The sequence below is a fragment of the Scomber japonicus genome, chromosome 3 (genome assembly GCF_027409825.1).
Source record: "Scomber japonicus isolate fScoJap1 chromosome 3, fScoJap1.pri, whole genome shotgun sequence".
NCBI lineage: Eukaryota > Metazoa > Chordata > Actinopteri > Scombriformes > Scombridae > Scomber > Scomber japonicus.
In genome coordinates this window covers 31,557,146-31,577,307 of record NC_070580.1, presented here as the reverse complement: position 1 = coordinate 31,577,307, position 20,162 = coordinate 31,557,146, and the positions used below count along the sequence as shown (strand labels likewise).

At 37.9% G+C, this 20,162-nt stretch overlaps 4 protein-coding genes across 6 annotated transcripts in view; all 4 read right to left on the bottom strand.

Moving 5' to 3' along the window:
• Nucleotides 1-2,610, bottom strand: part of mtss1 (MTSS I-BAR domain containing 1) — a 75,134-nt gene extending 72,524 nt beyond the window's left edge. For all 3 annotated transcript variants that reach the window (XM_053316805.1, XM_053316807.1, XM_053316808.1), the window contains exon 1: nt 2,390-2,610. In XM_053316805.1, coding sequence (XP_053172780.1) covers nt 2,390-2,461 — 72 coding nt within the window. In that variant the 5' untranslated portion in view covers nt 2,462-2,610. The remainder of the gene's footprint in view (nt 1-2,389) is intronic.
• The window catches only part of osgn1 (oxidative stress induced growth inhibitor 1), a 135,421-nt gene that overhangs the window by 63,937 nt on the left and 51,322 nt on the right, over nt 1-20,162 (bottom strand). The window lies entirely within an intron of this gene.
• LOC128355359 (zinc-binding protein A33-like) lies at nt 9,562-11,530 on the bottom strand. The gene is made up of 2 exons (XM_053315601.1): nt 10,425-11,530; nt 9,562-9,589 (listed from the first exon to the last, which is right to left on the bottom strand). Exons 1-2 carry the CDS (start codon nt 11,528-11,530, stop codon nt 9,562-9,564), a joined length of 1,134 nt encoding a protein of 377 aa, XP_053171576.1.
• On the bottom strand, nt 18,596-19,999 carry LOC128356310 (E3 ubiquitin-protein ligase TRIM35-like). Its single transcript, XM_053316812.1, has one exon. The coding sequence runs from the start codon at nt 19,997-19,999 to the stop codon at nt 18,596-18,598; it is 1,404 nt and encodes a 467-aa protein (XP_053172787.1).

The following is a 20,162-nucleotide window of genomic DNA, read 5'->3' as shown; positions in this document are numbered from 1 at the left end:
CATAACCCCAACAAGACGATCTTTCTAAACTAACAAACTTCACTGATAATTCAGATTTTAAAGTATAAACCCACAAGATGTTAACATGAAGTCTTCTGAACTCTGACAAACAGTTAAATAAAGTAATGTGTGATGTGAGCAGATGTGTATTTTTTGACATTGAATTAACCAGCCACTACTGGTGATTGATTTCAGTCACTTTTTAAGCAAAAATAATAAAATACTTGATGGTTCCAGCTTCTCAAATGTGACTATTTGTTGGGTTTTTTTGCCTTTTCTTGTATGATACTTATTTTCATTTTAAAATAGTCGACAACATCGCATTTGCTATTTCTCATTGGTCGCTTTATTGTCTTAAATTTGCTCGTTTCGTCTGGATTTAGCTTCTCAAATGTGACAATTTGTTGTTTTTCTCTTCTCCTATATGACACTTCATTTAATACTTGAACATTTGAAATTGTTAGGCAGACAAAAGCACGCAAACTGAAGACGTTAATGTGGCCTCTGAGGAAGAGCTGACACCATTTTTTTTCCACTATTTCAAAGACTAAGCGATTAATTATCGATTAATCAAGATGTTAAATCAGCTGAATGAAAGCAATGATTGCATTCAGCCCATCAACTACTAACTAATTCGAAGTATATATGTGGTATTAATTTAATGAAATGTCTAGTTTGTACGATGGTTTGTTATGAGCCACTGTAAAAAGAAAAAAAATACACTTTCCAGCATCTTAAATGTGAATATTGTAATATGAGTATGGTAGTAAATTAAATATCTTTGGGTAACATGAGGTTGCATTTTGGGCTTTTGGGGGAAACAGTAATCAGCATGTTATAGACTAAATGATAAATCGTTAGTAGCAGTTCCTTTTAATGGCCTGTAAAAAAAAAATCAGTCCGGCTCTGCTCGCTACAAACGCCGAAGCACCAGCTCCTATTTTGAGCCCAAACAAAAAAAAAAAAAAAAAAAAAAAGATGCATTGAGAGCCGAGTGGAAAACAGATTCGGCTAACGATGAACATCTGAGAGCAGTGAAACACAGACAGACAGTCAGGCAGCAAAGGGTAGCCTGCTTAACAAACATCAAAGAGCACACAGCTGGTAAAATCCACCCCCATCCAACCCTGTTACCCTCTCAGATGGCCCACTTCCAGTTTTAACCTCTGCTCATTCATTACCCAATCAACAACCCCAGCACTCGAATCCACTCATTCGAAAATCCAGCCATTAATAAAAACCAATAATTCCAAGGTTTGTAAAAAAATTTAAAAAAGGGATCTCCAAGCTTACTTATTAATTTCTGGGACTATAGAATAATTACAGCATTATATTCAGCAATGACACAACCACACTATGATGTATTTAAGGTAATGGCAGCCATAATGAGAAGAAAAGATGCACACATGGATACTATAGGAGTATTTAAAGGAAGTGTAAATGTCAAGTGAAGCAATGCAAGGAAAGGAAATCCTCATTAAGAATGAATGGAGCAGCCAAACATAAGGCCTCTCTCATCCTCTTCTAACACAACTTCTTCTCCTTTAAAATGATGTTTGTTTGCTAGATGATCACTAATGAGGTGATGTGGGTGACTATAACAAGAAAATGTGACATTGGGGGGGGGGGGAGCTCTCTTTTAGGCACCTGACAGCTGTTTTAGTATTATGTAAAGAAAGCACATAACAGAGAGAGTTGGTTGAATGGGAGCAAAGTCTACCTTAAAACAAATGAACATTAAAACAGGTTTTTCTGCTCATACTGACCATTAGAAGATCCATTCATAATTCATTTACAATATATATATATAAGTGATGTGGGCCAAAATCTACAGCCCTCCTCCTGTGCAAAAAATGTATTTAAAAGTTTATGTGAAGCTAATATGAAGGTTCAACCATCCAAATGAGTCAAAATAGTGGATGACTTTTTAAATTACAGTCTTTTTAGTGTTAAAATCCCTCTTTTTGTTACTATAAGTCAACAGGAAAGCACAAAGAGGGAATATGATGCTTAAAAAAGACTGTAAATGTGGCAGATATCCACATGATATGACTAACTCAACACTGCTGAAGCCTCATATAAACTTTTAGATACATATTTGCACCAAAGAAATGACTCCCACTTACATTAAAAGCACATTTGAAGAAGATATTTTAACTATTAGCTATTTTAACATGAATTTGAGCACCTGGCTGTTATTTTACGACAGACTTGAACGCATCATTTAAACAAATTAAAGAGAAATAGTGCATAAATAATGACATTATAGTGAAATTGAACCCACATACACACAATTATCACAAAGTTATTAAAGTAAATGAGAATAATGCATTAAGACATATTTAGAGGTGTTAATAAAAGTGAATTAAATGTTGTTGAGTTTTTTTACCTTCATGTCGTTCATGATGAGCTGGAAGAGCCCTCCCAAGGCGCTGCATTCCTTCTCTATACCCGCATCCATTTTTTCCACAGGCTGGAAAAATCCTCCTCTACTTCCCAACACGCAAACTTTTCTCTTTTTTTCACCTCCTCCTCCTTCTACTTCTTCTTCTTCTTCTTCTTCTCCCCCTCTCAAAAAAAACAACTTGCAGCCAACTTCTGAAATATACTCCAGCAGAAGAATCAATAGAGGCCTCTTTAAAAAAAAATTTTTTTGATAAGAGAAAGAGAAAGAGAGTTGCAACAGCAGGAGGGCAAAGTCCAAGTTTAAAAACAAAAAAAAGGAAACAACTAAAAACAGGAGGAAGGGAAAAGGAGGAAAATGCACACACACACAGAGAGAGAAAGAGAGAGGCTTTTTTTTTTTTTTTTTTTAAGTCAGCCAATGCTACCAGCCGGCCAACTTGATCCACGTCCGAAAAAACACCACATCATGACTGAATCACGGAGGCAAGACTGTCTGCAAGAAAAAAGAAAAATGTCTGACAGTGTTTTTATTTAAAAAAAAGTGGAGGATCCTCTGCTGAAGGAGAGAAACACGGATAAACCTGCAGCGAGCTATCCAAGAGGGCTAGCAGGGTAGCAACCTGTGACTGAGTGTGTGTGTAATGAATAATGTGTGTGTGTGTGTGTGTGTGTGTGTGTGTAATGTGTGTGTGTGTCGTGATCAATCAGCTCGCCCTAAAATATAAATGGACACGCGGCTCTCCTCTGCTGTCCAGCTCCGGGTTTAAATCCTTCACAGTGTTTCTTTCTTTCTGAAGTGTATCCGACTCGTTTCACGGTTTGGTTTTTTGTTGTTGTTGTTTTTTTGTTTTTTTTATCCCGTCGTTTTTCTTTTTCCTCCGGTGTCTCCGGCGGGAGTCCCGACCTAAAGTGAGCGAACGCGTCCCAAACAAGGAGTGAAGGCAGCGCGCGAGGGAAGGAAAACACACATCCGGAAAAGAGGGAGGAGTTTCACAATAAGAGATGAGACTCAAACTGCTTTCACACACAGGGTGGAAAGTAACTGAGTACATCTACTGAAGTCAAGACTGTATGTTCCTGCAGTTCCAGGATTACATTTCTAGACCCCTAAATATTACTTTCTATCTAACTACTTATAGTTTTAAAGGTATATTCCACCCAAATATTACTTTCTAACTACTTATAATTTTAAAGGTTTATTCCATCCACATATTACTTTCTATCTGACTACTTCTAGTTTTAAAGGTTTATTCCATCCACATATTACTTTCTATCTAACTACTTATAGTTTTAAAAGCTTATTCCACCCAAATATGACTTTGTCTAACTACTTTTAAAGGTTTACTTGACCCAAAAACTACTACTGCTACTCTTTTGAATGGAGTTTGGTGGGTTTGGCGAGTGTGACATAGGGGGCTGTGTCTGGTTTTTAAAAAAAGAATGAAAAATTATCTGTTTTTAACAAAAAGGTCTCACTTCAGCTAGCAAACATTAACTTTGTTGTGCCATTCAAGACACCATAATTGTTTTAAATGTCAAACATACTTAATTCACATGAACACCAGAAATGGCAGCCTCCAGCCGTTAGGAGAACCTAGGGTCCTAGAAATGCAATCCAGAAACTGCAATGGTCCTGAAACTGCAGCTTCTAGTATTGCATGAATCCCCTACTCCCCTACTGAAGTAATGAACTTAAAGGACTAGTGTGTAGAAATGAATGGCGTGTAGCAAAAGTGACATAGTCAAATTTGAGCCCAATCGATATATATTATTGGTATTATATATATATATATATTATTAATATTGACCTCAGAGATATATCAGTACCGGCTTTTAAGTTGTTTGATATGTGCCAAACTTATATAGGCTGCATTTAATGCATATTTGATCCTTTGTCTTTATTCAAGATGAATAGATTCACACTTTTTACTTTCCTTTGAATTCCTCATCAACTACATTCTGAATAGATTCACTTTTAATGTGTAATGGAAGAAGGAAACAGGCAGAAGGAAAACTACACATGCACACAGCAGACACTAACATCATAACATTCACATACAGAGGAGAAATGACACAAAAGGCCATTATTCAATTCACAGCAGAGAGAAAGAAGACATCATTCAGAAAGAGAGACATGAGGTGAGGCTGAACTCCTGCAGAACCAGATCCAAAACCTCAAGAAATGGCACCAACAGCGAGGGAAACAGAGTCATTCCAGGATGGGTGCCGGTCCAGCAAGAGATGAATAATGAAGAGGAGAATAAACCAGGAAACACTTTAATCTGCTCTGATTCAGTTTCAGCCTGAGATACTTCAACTCCAGCTGCCAAGACAGTCTGCTCACAGTTTTACAAGTTTATTCCCAAACTCATTCAAAAAGATATGTCAACTGGGTTTAGATGGAGTTGAGCACATATGGGTCTGAGGAGAAATGAGGAGGTGAATAAAAGCTTTACATAGAGACACCATAGATTTACAAGTCCCGTTAAGCAAATCAGAAGTCAGGGTTATAGTTTGGAGTAAAGCGATAAAAGAGTAGCAAGGGAATGGGTAGCTTTGAGTTAGAAATATTGGTAAGCCACCGAGGAAAAAAGAGGTCATTCAAACTTAACGCATGCTCAGTATAAAATGAAAGCATCCAACTGGTTTATTGTGAACACTGTCTGGTTGAGGAATCTAATACACATGTGATTATAGATTGTACAGTCACCAGCCACTATAGATAGCTACATCTGTGTAATATAACAGCTCTGCTATATATTCTACTATTTTGGAGTTTATACATTATCAGTTTTTATTAATATAGTCAAAAAAGTGATAATTATACTTTATGTTTATTACTGAGGTCGTACTAAGTGGTGGTGGCGTACCAGTGTGCATTATATTGATTGGTGTTCCTAATATTTTGCCCCCCTCATCTGTGTTAATGGAATTGACAAAATATTTGGAACACACCATTCAATATAATGCATCCCAATACACCACCATCACCCACTAAGACCTCCATAATAAACATAAAGCAGAATCATCACCTTCCTGACAATGTCAACAAAACCTGAACCTGTATAAACTTCATAAAAGTAGAATTTATAGCAGAGCTGTTGTATTGGGAGTGCATTAGATTGCATTAGATTGCACAGGTGTACCCGATGAAGAGGTCAGTGAGTGTATGATCAAGAAAAACGATGTATGAAGGAAAAACTTGACAAGGCTGGAGATTAGGAGTTAAGTGGAAAAATAATGAACCTGCTAAGTGGGTCAAGTTTATAAAATAGACTAAATAGATTAATGTCTCTGAGCGACCTACAAATAAATGATGATTAAAATACACAACACTTCATTTTTAATATTATATATGTATGTGCAAATTTAGACTATCTTACACACAGGTCAATTAATGAAAATGTAAAAAGAAAACCTCATTGAATATTTTATTTCTCATCAAAATGACTTCTCTGAGGGTTTCTCTTATTTTGAAAGCTGAGACGTTTCCGGCCGTGGCTGAGATCAGCTGACTTGACGCTGCTGCGTGTCCGTGCGTGGTGGAGGTTTGTTTATGTGGCGAAAACGCGGCGGGCCGGCGGGGCGGGGCTTCAGAGAGCAAAGTAAAAGACTTCACAGTAACCTGAGCACATTTACTGAGAGAGAGAGAGAGAGAGAGAGAGAGAGAGAGAGAGAGAGAGAGAGAGAGAGAGAGAGCAGCAGTGTGAAAATAGACTGTAGTTAATTTAACAGTGAATCAGAGTAAAGTATTAGACTACTAATCTTGAGTTGTTGCAGAAATAGAAAAAAAAAGTTTCCACATTTCTCTTGATTTAAAGATCATGTACAGTATGCAGCCATCAGTATGCAGGTAAGCAGTCATCACCCACGTTCAGAGCTCTCCAGGAGTTTTGATCAACCCATTCAGCTTACTTTGTGCTCACGTGCCTTTATGAGATTTTAGAGGTGTGCACATTGATTTCTCTGTGAGCTTGTGCAACCTCCAATTGACCTACTCATACTTTTAGACCGCTATAATTACTCTGCCTGCTCGTACTGACAATTAGAAGATCTCTAATCTAATCTCAATCTAAATCCATGGTTGTCCTCCTGTGCAAAAATCTATTTAAAAGTTTATGTGAAGCTAATATGAAGCTTCACTCACCCAAATGAGTCAAATCAAGTAGAGTTACAGTCTTTTTAGTGCCTGTGTCTTCCACCACAGCTCAACAGGGAAAGACAAAGAGGGAATTTGATGCTAAAATGACTGTAAATGTGGCAGACATCCACTTTTTATGACTAATTTATGATAAAGTCTCATATAAGCCTCAGATAAACTTTTAAATGCATCTTTGTGGATTTTGAAGAAGATCATTTAATAGTCAGTATGAACAGGAGGAATGATTACAGTGAGGAAAAACCTCTTCCAGTGTTAATATTGACACCTGACTGCTTTATTAAGACACATTTGAAGAATTGTGAACCTGTCCTTAAATACTAGGGTTGGTCTTTAACTGTAAAAAGTAGTGATGAGGTGAGTGGGAGCAGCAGGAAAACTCTGTTGCATAACCTGTTAATGGTAATATACTTTTGTAACTCCACATGATAAAACAGCAGGTTGTTTGTATTCAGCTCATATCTGCTATTTAATTATGTAGCAACCGGCATATAAAAAAAAATAAACACAAGGCGTTTACAGTTGTCTGTGTGTGTCACGGTGTATTTTACTGATTCACCCGGCAACACGCTGAGTCACAGCAGCACCAGCAGCCTTTCCACCAGTCAGGTTACCATGGCAACAACCAGCATGCATGCCACAGCAGGTTGTGTATATGTTTTCCTGAATCATGGGATCACCATCTGCCCCCCCCCCCCCCCCCCCCAAAAAAAAAAACACCAGTCTGGTTTCCATGGAGACCAAAGCATCACTGTCCATATAGAATGAAGTGTGTGTGTGTGTGTGTGTGTGTGTGTGTGTGTGTGTGTGTGTGTGTGTGTGTGTGTGTGTGTGTGTGTGTGTGTGTATATATATATAAACTGAGATTTGGTTCTGTAAGTATAACATTTGATTACTTTATAGATGGTAAATGCTAAATATACAAATACAGGAATGGCAGGTCAAAGTGTTTGATTTATTTATTTTTGTTAAAATGTTCAAAAAACAAGTTAAAGTGTATTTCAATGATAGATAAAGCATACAAACTAAAACAGTCCAAATCTAAAAAACACATTTATCCCTCTGTCTTTGCAAATAAGTGAGTTACACTTTCTTTCTGGTTAAAACAAATCAACAATTATTTAACATTATCACACAAGACTTCTTTAACACACGTTATAAAGAAAAAAAACAATGACAACCACAGCGAGAACTTACAAAATACAAATGACAGAAACACTAATTAATAGATTAAACATTGCATACAAATGCAAACAATGACAATAAAACCAGCATGACGTCTTTTCTTGTTTCTCTGCAGACATTTTTCATGTTTTTCCAATGTTAATATTCTCTAATGTCTAATTGTATTATTGTCTAATTAGAATACATTTAACATTTAAACCCTTATTTAGCATTTATACATACATAAACAAATATTTTAAAATACACCAAATAAACATTTTATAGCACACTGTAATGAAATTATCAAATTATATTAGAACATTTTAAAGTTTTAATTACTGTACATTTTTTGTCATCAATTATAATTTATTATCATATTTTATACTCTTTAAGACTATGTTAAATGACTCTAATAAAGGACAATATAGTATATTGTCCTTTATTATTTGTTTGTTCGAGGCAAGGCAAGGCAGATTTATTTGTATAGCATATTTCAACAACAAGACAATTCAAATTACTTTACATAAAATGTAAAATGTATAAGACTGAATACAAAAGCAAACATGGCAAAATAAAAATATATTTAAAAAACAATTAACAGTTTTAAACTGAAAATAAATTTAAGGTAAAATAGAGTGAGACAGATTAAAACAAGCAGACCTTAAAAATGATGTTTACAGGGCCCAGTTCCCCAGTACAGAGTCCACTCTCAGTTTATCTTATACCAGAAAGCCTCAGAGAAATAAAGACATATTATAGTGTATGTATTAGATTTGAGGCACACAAAGTTAGACAAACCTCAGACCAACTCAAATGCAAATGCTATTTCTCCATCACAACAACAGTAAAACCTGCAGAGGACTGACACCCTTCATGTAGGCCAACATACTGTAGTGCTGTAGTGTTTTTATTATAACAACAGTGACACCTGCTGGCCAGAAGCACACACTGCAGAAACTATTTTTTATCTCAAATTGTCTCTCAAGCTCTTTTTTTCATTTGTTACACATTACTTGAGTTCAACACTACTACAGATTTAAAAGACATTGTGTCGCCCTTTTCAGCCTTTGCACTTCAACGTGTGGCCGTTGAGATAAGGTGAAAAAACTATCTAAGTATCGGTATCTGTGAATCTCTACTGACAATACAGTGAATATATTTGGACTGAGATTTGAGGTTGCATTGCGGGCTTTTGGAAACTATGATCAACATTTTTTGTTATTTCCTGGACCAATCAATTAATCAGGTAAATAATCAGCAGTTTAAAAGATAATAAATAATAGTGAGGTGTAGCCCTGATTATCTGTAAGTGTGTCAGTACAATTAACCTCTTCCACTTTATGTAGTAATCAATCATTAATATAAAAATATTTCTAAATGCAACTTTTAATTCAATATATATGTCTCCCTTTTTCCATGAGAGGATTGGGAGCAGATTATTGTTGTATATAAGTTATTAAGACATGAGAATTATTAAGTTAAATTAGCAACAGTTTGTCCAACTGGTCTGTCTGTGAATGTCAGGCATCATCATTTTATTATGAAAATCCTGTCAGCAGCAAGATGACCAACATAGAGGCATGCCGGCAGGTGAGCTGCAGGCTCTTAGGTGAGCTATGATGTCCCAATTAAAGCTATTAGCCATAAGTTCAGGAGTTGATTGACACATTCTACGAGTAGATGCTTTGAGTTGTGTCCAAATCAAAAAGGACAGCTACAGAATCTCAGGTGAGGTTTGAGATGATTTACATCAGATAGTTGGTTTAAACAGAGTCAGCACATTACCTCCAGCTTATCATACATTCATTATCTTCTAACATTTGTTGTGACAATTATACACCACTTTTAAAAAATTTTTGTCTGATTCAAAACAAAAAATATAAAATATATGCTTAAAAGTCACATTGGTGGTTCAGGTCCCCGAAGGCAACTTATATCAGTAAATACATACAAAAAAGTAAGTAATTTTATAGTCAGAAGTATTCTATGTTTATGAATGAGAAGTGATCAAGAGTATGCACACAGACAAATGTTTCAGCTTACTGACAAAAACTGTCCATGTTTTAATGAGGTGAAATCCAACATTAAACTTTTCTCAATACGTGCCAGAATTACGTAAATGGCTTTACACCTTGTGTCCAGAGTATAATGAAGACCTAAACAAAAACATAAGGAAAATACTCTCATAATCTCATAGTGAAATTTAATAAACATAGTAAAGCAGACGCTCTTAAATGTGTTATAAACACTTTATTACTGAAAACACTAAAAAGCACAACAGACAAACATGTTTACTTTTTGATTCAGTTTATTGACACAAGCTGAAGTGTTTTAAATACAGGGTACATCTTACGCTGTAGATACACTGGGTCCACTGCTAACATCATCATCATCATCATCATTATCAGATACCACAGGTAATATCTTCAGTGGGACTTCATCCCAAGCACTAATGAATGGAAACAGCCTCTCAGTGAAAGTGTGTGTGAAAGTGTGTATGTGTGTGTTAGTATCAGGATCAGAGAATGACAGTTTTCCTTTGTTGTAGTCCAGGTGAACTCTGATCCTCTGCAGCTTCTTCTTTACTGAGAGAAGAATGTGGGAATGTGGGGAGAGTGCTGAATATTTATCATCACTGAGCAGTACTGCCCATAATCCAGACTTAATGCAAACTTTTATGTCCTGTATGTTTGACTTTCTTTGGACAGACTCTGTTGCCACACCGATGAACCAAACTGTATTGTCTCCAACCTCAAGATCCCAGGTATGAGTCCCTGAGTTAAAACCCTCGGAGCCCATGACAGAGGGGTACAACTGAACCCTCTCTGGATTGTCAGGAAGCTTCTGTCTCTCTCCACGTCTCACACTGGTCAGATCTTCAGACAGGATGAGTTCTGGATTAGCAGTGTTTGGATCCAGAATCACTGGAGTGTAGGAGACGATCTTCTTCATCTTGTCCCAGATGTTGTAGGTCAGGTTGCCCAGGTGTTTGGCAACGTCTATCAGAGCTCCTGAGACCAGCTCTGGATCATCCAGCAGGGGGCGCTGCTGGACTCTTTCCACTGCAGCCTTGTAGTTCTGCAGGAATGAGATGTCCTCAGCTCTCAGCTCCTCCTCTGTGACTCTGATTGTGTCTGAAAGAGCTGCTATCTCTCTGCTCAGAGCCTCAATCTTCTCCTTCATCATCTGACTCTTCTGCTCCTTTTCTCTCCTCAGAGCAGAGATCCTGGCCTCCTTTTCCTCTTGTAGAAACTGGTGAAGTTTCTTAAACTGCTCCTTAATCTGCCTCTTTGTGTCTTTGGCCTGAACCTTAATGTGTTTTGCTGTTTGATCATATTTTCCTTTAATTTCTTTAAATAGCTTCAGTTTCTCCTGTAAAGGCTTCAGGGATTTCTGGAGCTTTTCTTTGTGATCCTTTCCAGCTTCATTGATGGGTCTGAATTTGTGGTTTTTGTGTGTTTCTGAATGCAGACAGACGAGACACACTGGCTGCTGATGATCCAGACAGAAGAGTTTGAGTTTCTCAGAGTGCAGACTGCAGAGAGGCTCAGACTGCGCTGAAGTTTTCTTATCTCTCTCCAGTAAGAAGGCCTCACAAAGATTCTTTAATACCAGGTTACAAGGCGGGTTGTTACTTTGAGATACAGCCTTACAAACTGGACACTCCTGTTCTTGTTTCTCTCTCCACCATCTCTGCAGACAGACTTTACAGAAGCTGTGGCTGCATGTCAGGATAACAGGATCTTTAAAGATGTCCCGACAGACAGGACAGGAGAAGTCATCTTCTGATCCAGAAGTCATTTCCTCTCTGAGTGAAGTATAAAAAGCAAAGTAAGACATGATCTCCAATTTTCTAGTCATTCAAAGTTTAAGATGTAACTTGTAAAAAAGTCTGAAAACTCACCTTCAATGATTGAAGTCAGCTGAAAGTTGCAGCGTCAGTCTTCAAGTATTACTTCTGTCCTCAGCGGTCTATGAAGGACGAGGTTGTGGTCTGATGGTGAACCTCCTCTCAGTGGAAGGATAGTAGTTTCTATTTTCTGGTTTGACAAAAGTGACACAGAGAAGAGGTGGAGATTTGTTAGATATTCCTCTTTAAACTATTCAACTGAATTCATCTTTTTTTTAAGGAGTGGGTGACCCTCCACTGTGTGAGTGTAAATGTTCAGGTATCTGTGCCCAATGTTGGTAGTCAAATACTGACTCACCCTGAATCCAATTACTAATCAGAAAAGATCAAAATTCTGTTTCAAGATACTCTAAATCCATTAAGATGAAAACTGTCTCTTTAACTTTTATTTAATCTGCTATTTAAAAAAGGTAAAAGGTGTTTTTGACTGGTAGAAGTGCTACAGAGTAGAGTTCTTCACAGGTCCAAAATGCAGGACCCGATCTGAAATGGACCTGTGGAAAACATTTCTGAACCAGACGTGCAAAAATACATTTTGAAAAAAAAAAAAGACCCAACCCAAACAGAGAGCAATGCAAACACGTGCAGCAGACTGATGTGCTATCAATTGATTTGATTCATTAATGTACAAGCAGAAACTTCTAATAATTAATGTTGAATCATGGAAATTAAAATAATGAAGTTATATGCTTCAAACACAAATGTATAACCAATAATATAGTAAAATAATAACTGAAAATCCTATTCCATCTCCTGAACAACAATATTGGGGCTTTTCCACTACACAGTTCCAGCACCACTCGACTCGCCTCAACTCAGTTTTTTTTTTGCGTTTCCACTAGGGATAGTAGCTGGTACCTGCTACTTTTTTAGTACCTGCTCTGCTGAGGTTCCAAGCGAGCCGAGCCGATACTAAATGTGACATCGACAGACTGCTGGCTGCTGATTGGTCAGAAGAGTTGTCGCTGGAAGAGTCATGAGCCGTCCCACACAAGAATCAAACCCGGCATTTTTAAATACCGGCAACAGCGTTACAGTCATACGGCTCAATGTTCTTGCTTTATGTGTGACAGAAAGCCACATACAGCAGCAAGTACACCATCACCTCCATGTCCTCCATTGTTTATGTGTTTGTGTCGCGTATAAAACGAAGTCACATCAGTTTCACGGAGCCCTGCTATGATGTTGAGTAGGTACTTCTTTGTAATGGAAAAGGTCATTCCTGCAACCGAGCCGAGTCGAGGCGAGCCGATGTTGTAAAACATGGCGGCCAGAACTTCCGGGTTAAAGAATGATATTGTTTACCTCTGATTTAAAAATATTACGTTTATATGGGATGTTGAGTTTAATTATTTTAAATTGTGTCTTTTAGGTGATCGCTGTTGTGGCCATCACTAGTCCTGTCTGGACTGTTGGGACAGGTCATCGGGCCAATTTGCCTCACCTGTGGGTGTATGGGGAACTGGGGATTTAAGGGCTGTCTAACCATTTGTTCACTCTCTCTTGCTGCCTCCAGACTGAGACTTGGTTTCAGTCTTCCACCTGCCATGTGGAGCTAAGTATCATTGCCTCCTGTATTCAACACTTCACACAACATACTTCACTCATCCATACACTGCATACCTGACTGACCCTTAACTTAACATTTCACACATACTTTTGGTTTATTTGTATCTAAGTTTATCTTATATTTGCTTAGTATGACCTGAATTCTATTTGACTAATTTAACCATTATTTACTTTCAAGGGTTAGATTTAATAATGATTTAATAAGAAATTAATTTTGATTTGTTATTTCATGTGTGGACTCCCTTTTTGCCACTAACTGGCCTGGTTTGTGACAACATACTCACAGTACTCAGTTTATTCAAACAATTCAGATTTTCAGAGTTTTTTTAAAACCTCTGAAATACCTCTCAGGGCTGTTTTAATGCTATTCTTAAACCAGGCATCTCCAGGCCTGGACTGGGACAAAAATTCAGCCCTGGACTTTTTGGTCCAGACCGGCCCACTACAATCCACGCACAGATATTATGCCAACTGGCATTGATGTACATTTAAACACACAAGCCCTTAATAACAGTACTATACTGAACAATATCCCTTATATTCTGGAGACTTGAATAGGCTTGAATTAGTTTTAACTGTATAATGTGAAACTGTTGAACGAGCAATAAACCATAAACACTGACTGAAAAAAATATGTAAAGCATCATAGGCTATATATGTGTTATGTAGTTAGGTCAATGTCCTTCATGAACAAATTGGGACTATGGGCACAAAGAAAGGTGCATGTTAACACTTAAAACACGTTCACTCTGGTGACCTAATTTGGGGGATGTCACTATAGGTAGAAATGATCAAAAATTATGAAAATAGCAGATCTACATGCTCAAACCACATCACATTGCAACATATGAGTTGTAACCTTGCAGATTTGCAATTATGTTTCATCCTTTCATGAAAATAATGGTTACGTGGTTGATAAAAGCTAAAACTAATCAATTCATCAGGACAGTACCTATATGAATATGATTGTTTTCCAATACTTTAGATAACTAGATTTAGGCCTAGTTGTAATACACCACACTATTATTATGTCAAGTAAAGTTCATACTAGACAGTTAAGTAACCGTTCTGAACATTTAAAGAGTGTTTATCACACCTGCTTAAGACTGTATCATCACTTCCACATGGTGGAGAGTCTTCCTCAACCTGCTGCTGCACCACCATGGCAGCGGGAGCCTCACTCTGACTCACCTGCTGCTGAGAGGAACCACTGCTGCTAGCTCAGGCTACGTTGGCCGCAGCAGCAAACATTTCTGAGAGTTTATTGCTCTTAGCAGCGTCGGTCGCGAGAGCTTTTCTTTTCTCTGTTTTTCAGCTCCGCCTTTTCGTTTTTTACCCGCATTCTCCATTTTGTAATTCTCGCTTTGATTTTCGTGTGCTGGTGTGTTGTTTCTCTCACTCGCTCTCTCATCGTGACTGCTTGTCAGTAAAAGGTGATTGGACGGGGGGGGGAGGGGACTACAACATGCGTGGGTGGGACTCCTGGGCCTCTGTAGCCTATCATAGGGCCATTGGACCAGGTGTTATTTAGACAGACAAGCCAATGGGCCTCTGCCGTGTCTGCAGGCTGCAGCGGAGCTCTGTGGGCAGGTGCAAGTATTATGGAGTGGATGAACATAAAATGTTTAACTAAAAACCATAATTTATCATCACTGCCCAATGTAAGGGAGTATTCACAAATAGCCTACATTAATCTCATGTAGCTACATAAGAGATGCATTGCACCAGATTACAGTTTAGTTGCTCATTTAGCTGCAATCCATGAAGCAAAGCTTTCCCTCCAAAAAAAAAAAAAAAAACACACAAAGAAAAACTTGTCTAATTACGCTTTTAGTCATCCAGCCACTCAATACACGTAACTGACTTTGATGTAGGCCTATACACAGTAATTCAATAAGAGTTGTAAATATACCTGTGTACGATTTATTTTAATATTTACCATTCAAACGCGAGTCGAGTCGTGCTGGAACTGTCTAGTGGAAAAGCGCCATTTGTCCCGCGTAATCCATAAAACAAGGAAGTGCCCTCACATTGATTTAGGACCAGTTTAGGATGAAAGGAGGACATTTATCTTAGTTTGTTAACATTAAAAGTAAAATAAGACTTATTGTTCACTTCCAGAAAGAGAATAGAAAATAAAGATCAGAGAAAGAGAGAGAGAGAGAGAGAGAGAGAGAGAGAGAGAGAGAGAGAAATAAAACTTAATTTCTTATTATTTCACTGTGGTTATTTTCTAAAGCTTGGATTAAATAAATAACCATCAAACATTCAACAGATGATTTACTGTTGAGACAGATGATCTTAGTTTCATCTCCTCTGCTGTTAGTTTAATTTTCCTCATCTACATAAATTGACTCAGGGCAGCCTTAAAAAGATCAAATAAAACTATATCTATGAGGTTTATATTAACAATAAAAACAGCACGAAGATAAGTAACAGCAAACTACATGCATTCAAAGTTACAAGATTAACAATTAGAGCTTTGCATAAAACAATGAAATAGCGCAGCAGCATTTTTCCACTCTTACCTCAGCAACAGGAAAACACAGCACTGACAGAAACTCAGAGGAACAGATGTGCGGCTTCTTCTCCTACTTTTGGATTTTATTGTAGGTTTGTATCCAGTTTATAGGTCCATTTACTGCCATCTACTAGACTGGAGTGTGAGTCAGTAGATGAGCAGATTCTGCGGGGCGGGGTTAGGGGATGGCTACTTGGGCTCAAGGCCAGTATGTTTTTGCCAAAGCCCTGAATGTTTACAGTAGGTGGGGGGGGGGGGGTGATCATGCCTAGTTTTTAGAAGTGCTAACTAAGAGTAAAATTTATTTAGGCAGCCTAGTTAGGATGGGATCTAAGATGAGGTTAAGGAAGGTCAAGAGAAAAACAGTCTAAATATACATATATATATATATATATATATATATATATATATATATATATATATATATATATATATATATATATATATATAATGTTTTACAGCTGTGTCAAAAGTTCCTGTATTTGTGGATAAATCAGTGAATGCTGAGGGCAGGAGGTGATGAAATTAGTCTCTAATAGTTAGAATTTTATAATTAAAGAGGCTCATGAAGTCATTACCACTGAGAGCTATAGGAATACATGGATCAATAGGGTTATGGATGTTTATCAGCCTGGCCAAAGAGCTTTATTAATTATGAGTGTGAGGTGGCTCTGACATTACAGCCTTCATATATGTTTTAAGACTATCTTGCCAAACTTAACAAGATTCCTCCAGTTTGGTGGAGCCCCATATACTTTCATGATCTGACCACAAACTCTGCCTTAATTTGCAGGTTTGCGAGTTATACCAAGGAGCTAACTTCTTTTGTTTTATTATCTTCCTTTTTAAAAGGGGCAATACAGTCAAGTATCATTCAGTGTGAGCCTGCTGAAATATAAACAAGATGATCAATTTGTGATGGACTAAAGCATAGCATGAGTCCATGAATGCTGCTTGTGGCTGTAGGGATAGTGCAATAGTTTTATGGTGGTATATTAAGGAGTGTGTGCATTATGTGTTATGTGTAATGTGTTTTTATCATGGAGTGAGTGCAATATTTTATTATGTGTATTTATTGTTGTGTTTGACACAGTTGGTGCTGTTTTGTTCATATGTTGTTGTTTTACTGTAGCATTTGAGTCCAGAACAAATTTTCATGCAGGGACAATGTAGTATATCGTATCGTTTCATATCTTATAAACTTGATTTAAGACTCTGACTGTTCAGATAAGACTTGCATTTTATTCTGGAGGCAGTCAAATGCAGATTGACCCTGAACAAAAGTTTGTTTGTTTGAATCCGTTTCTGAGTTTTTGACCACTAGAAATGCGATGGAGCTGTGCTTTTGTGAAAAAACATGGACAGGCATATTTTCTAACTGAATTAGTGAGAAAATCTCCCCTGTAAATAAGGAGCTTTTAAAGAACAACACTACTGTTTCAGTTAATTTACAACACTTGATGGAATCACAAAGAAACACTGGTATAATGTTATTAGCAAAAAGTTAATTTCTCCTGACTCTTCTCAAATTTTATCATCATCAGAATCAATTTCTCTGCCATCCTCATCGATAGGGTTATCTCAGTGAGGGCAACAGTGACACTCCAGTGTCCAGTTTTGCTGAAACTATTACTATGCTGTCACAAATTGTAATTCTGCAAATAAAAACAGGATTCCAGTGAAATCTTATTCTGCTGTCTTTTAATATGAAATACAACCAGACAGTAATATTTTCTCAGTGAATGTGAGTTATGTAGATACCTTTACATATAATGTCTAGAATATAATGAACACCAAAAACAATAATGGAAATACTGTGCTATAATGTCCTACAATCTTGTAGTGAATATTTCAAACAGTGTAGCTGACTTTTAAACTCTAAAAAGCACTACAGGCAAACATGTTTAGTTTTGGCTTTTAGCTTCAGGTTAACTGGGCCCACTGCTAACATCCTCATCATCATCATAATCATCATCATCCTCTTCTTCTTCACTGCAGAGCTGCACTGGGGAGACTGCTTAATATTTATCTTTACTGAGCAGTACTGCCCATAATCCAGACTTGTATGGTTGCCTTTCTTTGGACAGACTCTGCTGCCACACCAATATACCAGCCTATACTGTCTCCAACCTCAACATCCCAGGTATGAGTCCCTGAGTTAAAACCCTCAGAACCCAGTACACTTGGATGGAAATCAAACCTTTCTGGGTTTTAAGGAAGCATCTGTCTTTCTCCACGTCTCACACTGGTCAGATCTTCAGACAGGATGAGTTCTGGATGAGCAGTGTTTGGATCCAGAATGGTAAAACATAAAACTATAAAGAATGAAAGTGAAATAAAAGCAACATTTTCAGAAAACCTTAAAACTTTTTATCCATTATACTTTGACAGTTGATGATTAAACAAAACAGTCTAACCTTAATCTTCATTTAAAAGAGGTACACTAGAAAATTAGGTACAGTTCAAAGCCCACAATAGCTACTAAATTGACCTTGAGGTGAGACTGAGTGCAGGATCAAGAACTCTGAACCTCAAATAAAAAAGCTGATGTTGACCAATTAAGTGTCAAATCTTACCATTTTAAAAGAATGACATTTCTCGATTGCATGTCAATGTTATTGCTCAAAACATTAAATGCTAGTTTTGGTATTTTTATATTTACAATTGCTGCATCACTCACAAATTGTATAATCCACAATTCTGATGTTTTGTACTATTCTAGGTCAAATGCCATGTGGAAAGAAATCACAAAAATATTACCCTGTTAAAATAAACTCTTCCTCATTCATTTGTAATATTACCAACAACTACAGATTTTAAATTTGTGATGGTTTCTACTATCTTCTCATTGTAGATATTTTCATTGCTAACTGCGTTTCTCTGCCGTCACAGAGACCTTCAGTGGTAAAATCTTTAGTGGGAGATGATTCTCAGTGTAAATGTATGGAAACACGGTGTCAGTGAAAGTGTGTCTGAAGGTGTGTATGTATTTCTTAGTATCAGGATCACAGAAAGACAATGTTCCTCTTCTCCAATCCAGATGAACTCTGATCCTCTGCAGCTTCTTCTTCACCAACAGATCTTTCTCTGGATCCAAAGTGGAGAACGCTGTGAATTTACCGTCACAGAACAATATTCTCCACAGTCCGGGCTGTAAGCGTCCGTTCTTCTGGACGTACTCTCCCAACACACCCAGCTCCCAGTCCTTGTTGTTTCCGACTTCAATGTCCCAGCTGTGAGTCCCTGAGTTAAAACTCTCAGAGCCCAGGACAGAGCAGGAGAATTTGGTCCTCTCTGGGTTTTTAGGGAGCTTCTGTTTCTCTCCACGTCTCACACTGGTCAGATCTTCAGACAGGATCAGTTCTGGGTCAGCAGTGTTTGGATCCAGAATAAAAGGAGTGTAGGAGACCATCTCTTTCATCTTGTTCCAGATGCTGTAGGTCAGGTTGCCCAGGTGTTTGGCCACGTCTATCAGAGCTCCTGAGACCAGCTCTGGATCATCCAGCAGGAGGCGCTGCTGGACTCTTTCCACTGCAGTCTTGTAGTTCTGCAGGAATGAAACGTCTTCAGCTTTCAGCTCCTCCTCTGTGACTTTGATTGTGTCTGAAAGAGCTGCTATCTCTCTGCTCAGGCCCTCAATCTTCACCTTCATCATCTGACTCTTCTGCCGCTCTTCATCCCTCAGAGCAGAGATCCTGGCCTCCTCTTCCTCTTGTAGAAACTGGTGAAGCTTCTTAAACTGCTCCTTAATCTTCCTCTCTGTGTCTTTGGCCTGGACCTTCATGTAGTCTGCTGTTTGATCACAGTTTCCTTTAACTTCTTCAATGAGCTTCTTTTTCTCCCATAAGGATTTCAGGGATTTCTGGAGCTCTTTTTTGTGATCCTGTGCAGCTTCATTCATCGGTCTGAATTTGTGCTTTTTGTGTGTTTCTGAATGCAGACAAGCGAGACAGACTGGCTGCTGATGATCCAGACAGAAGAGTTTGAGTTTCTCAGAGTGCAGACTGCAAAGAGGCTCAGACTGTGCTGAAGCTCTCTGATCTCTCTCCAGTAAGAAGGCCTCACAAAGGTTCTTTAATACCAAGTTACGAGGCGGGTTGTTACTTTGAGATACAGCCTTACACACTGGACAAACCTGGGCCTGTTTCACTGTCCACCATCTCTGCAGACAGGCTTTACAGAAGCTGTGACTGCATTTCAGCATAACAGGATCTTTAAAGATTTCATGACAGACGGGACAGGTAAGATCATTTTCTGGTCCAAATGCCATTTTCTCTCTGAATGAAGCTGAAAACACACAAAGCAGAATGTTGAAACAAGAAGTCAGCCATGGTATCTAATTTTGTAATTAATCACAGTTTGAGTTGTGATTCTCTGAAAACTCACCTTCAGTGATTGAAGTCAGCTGAAAGTTGCAGCGTCAGTCTTTCAGT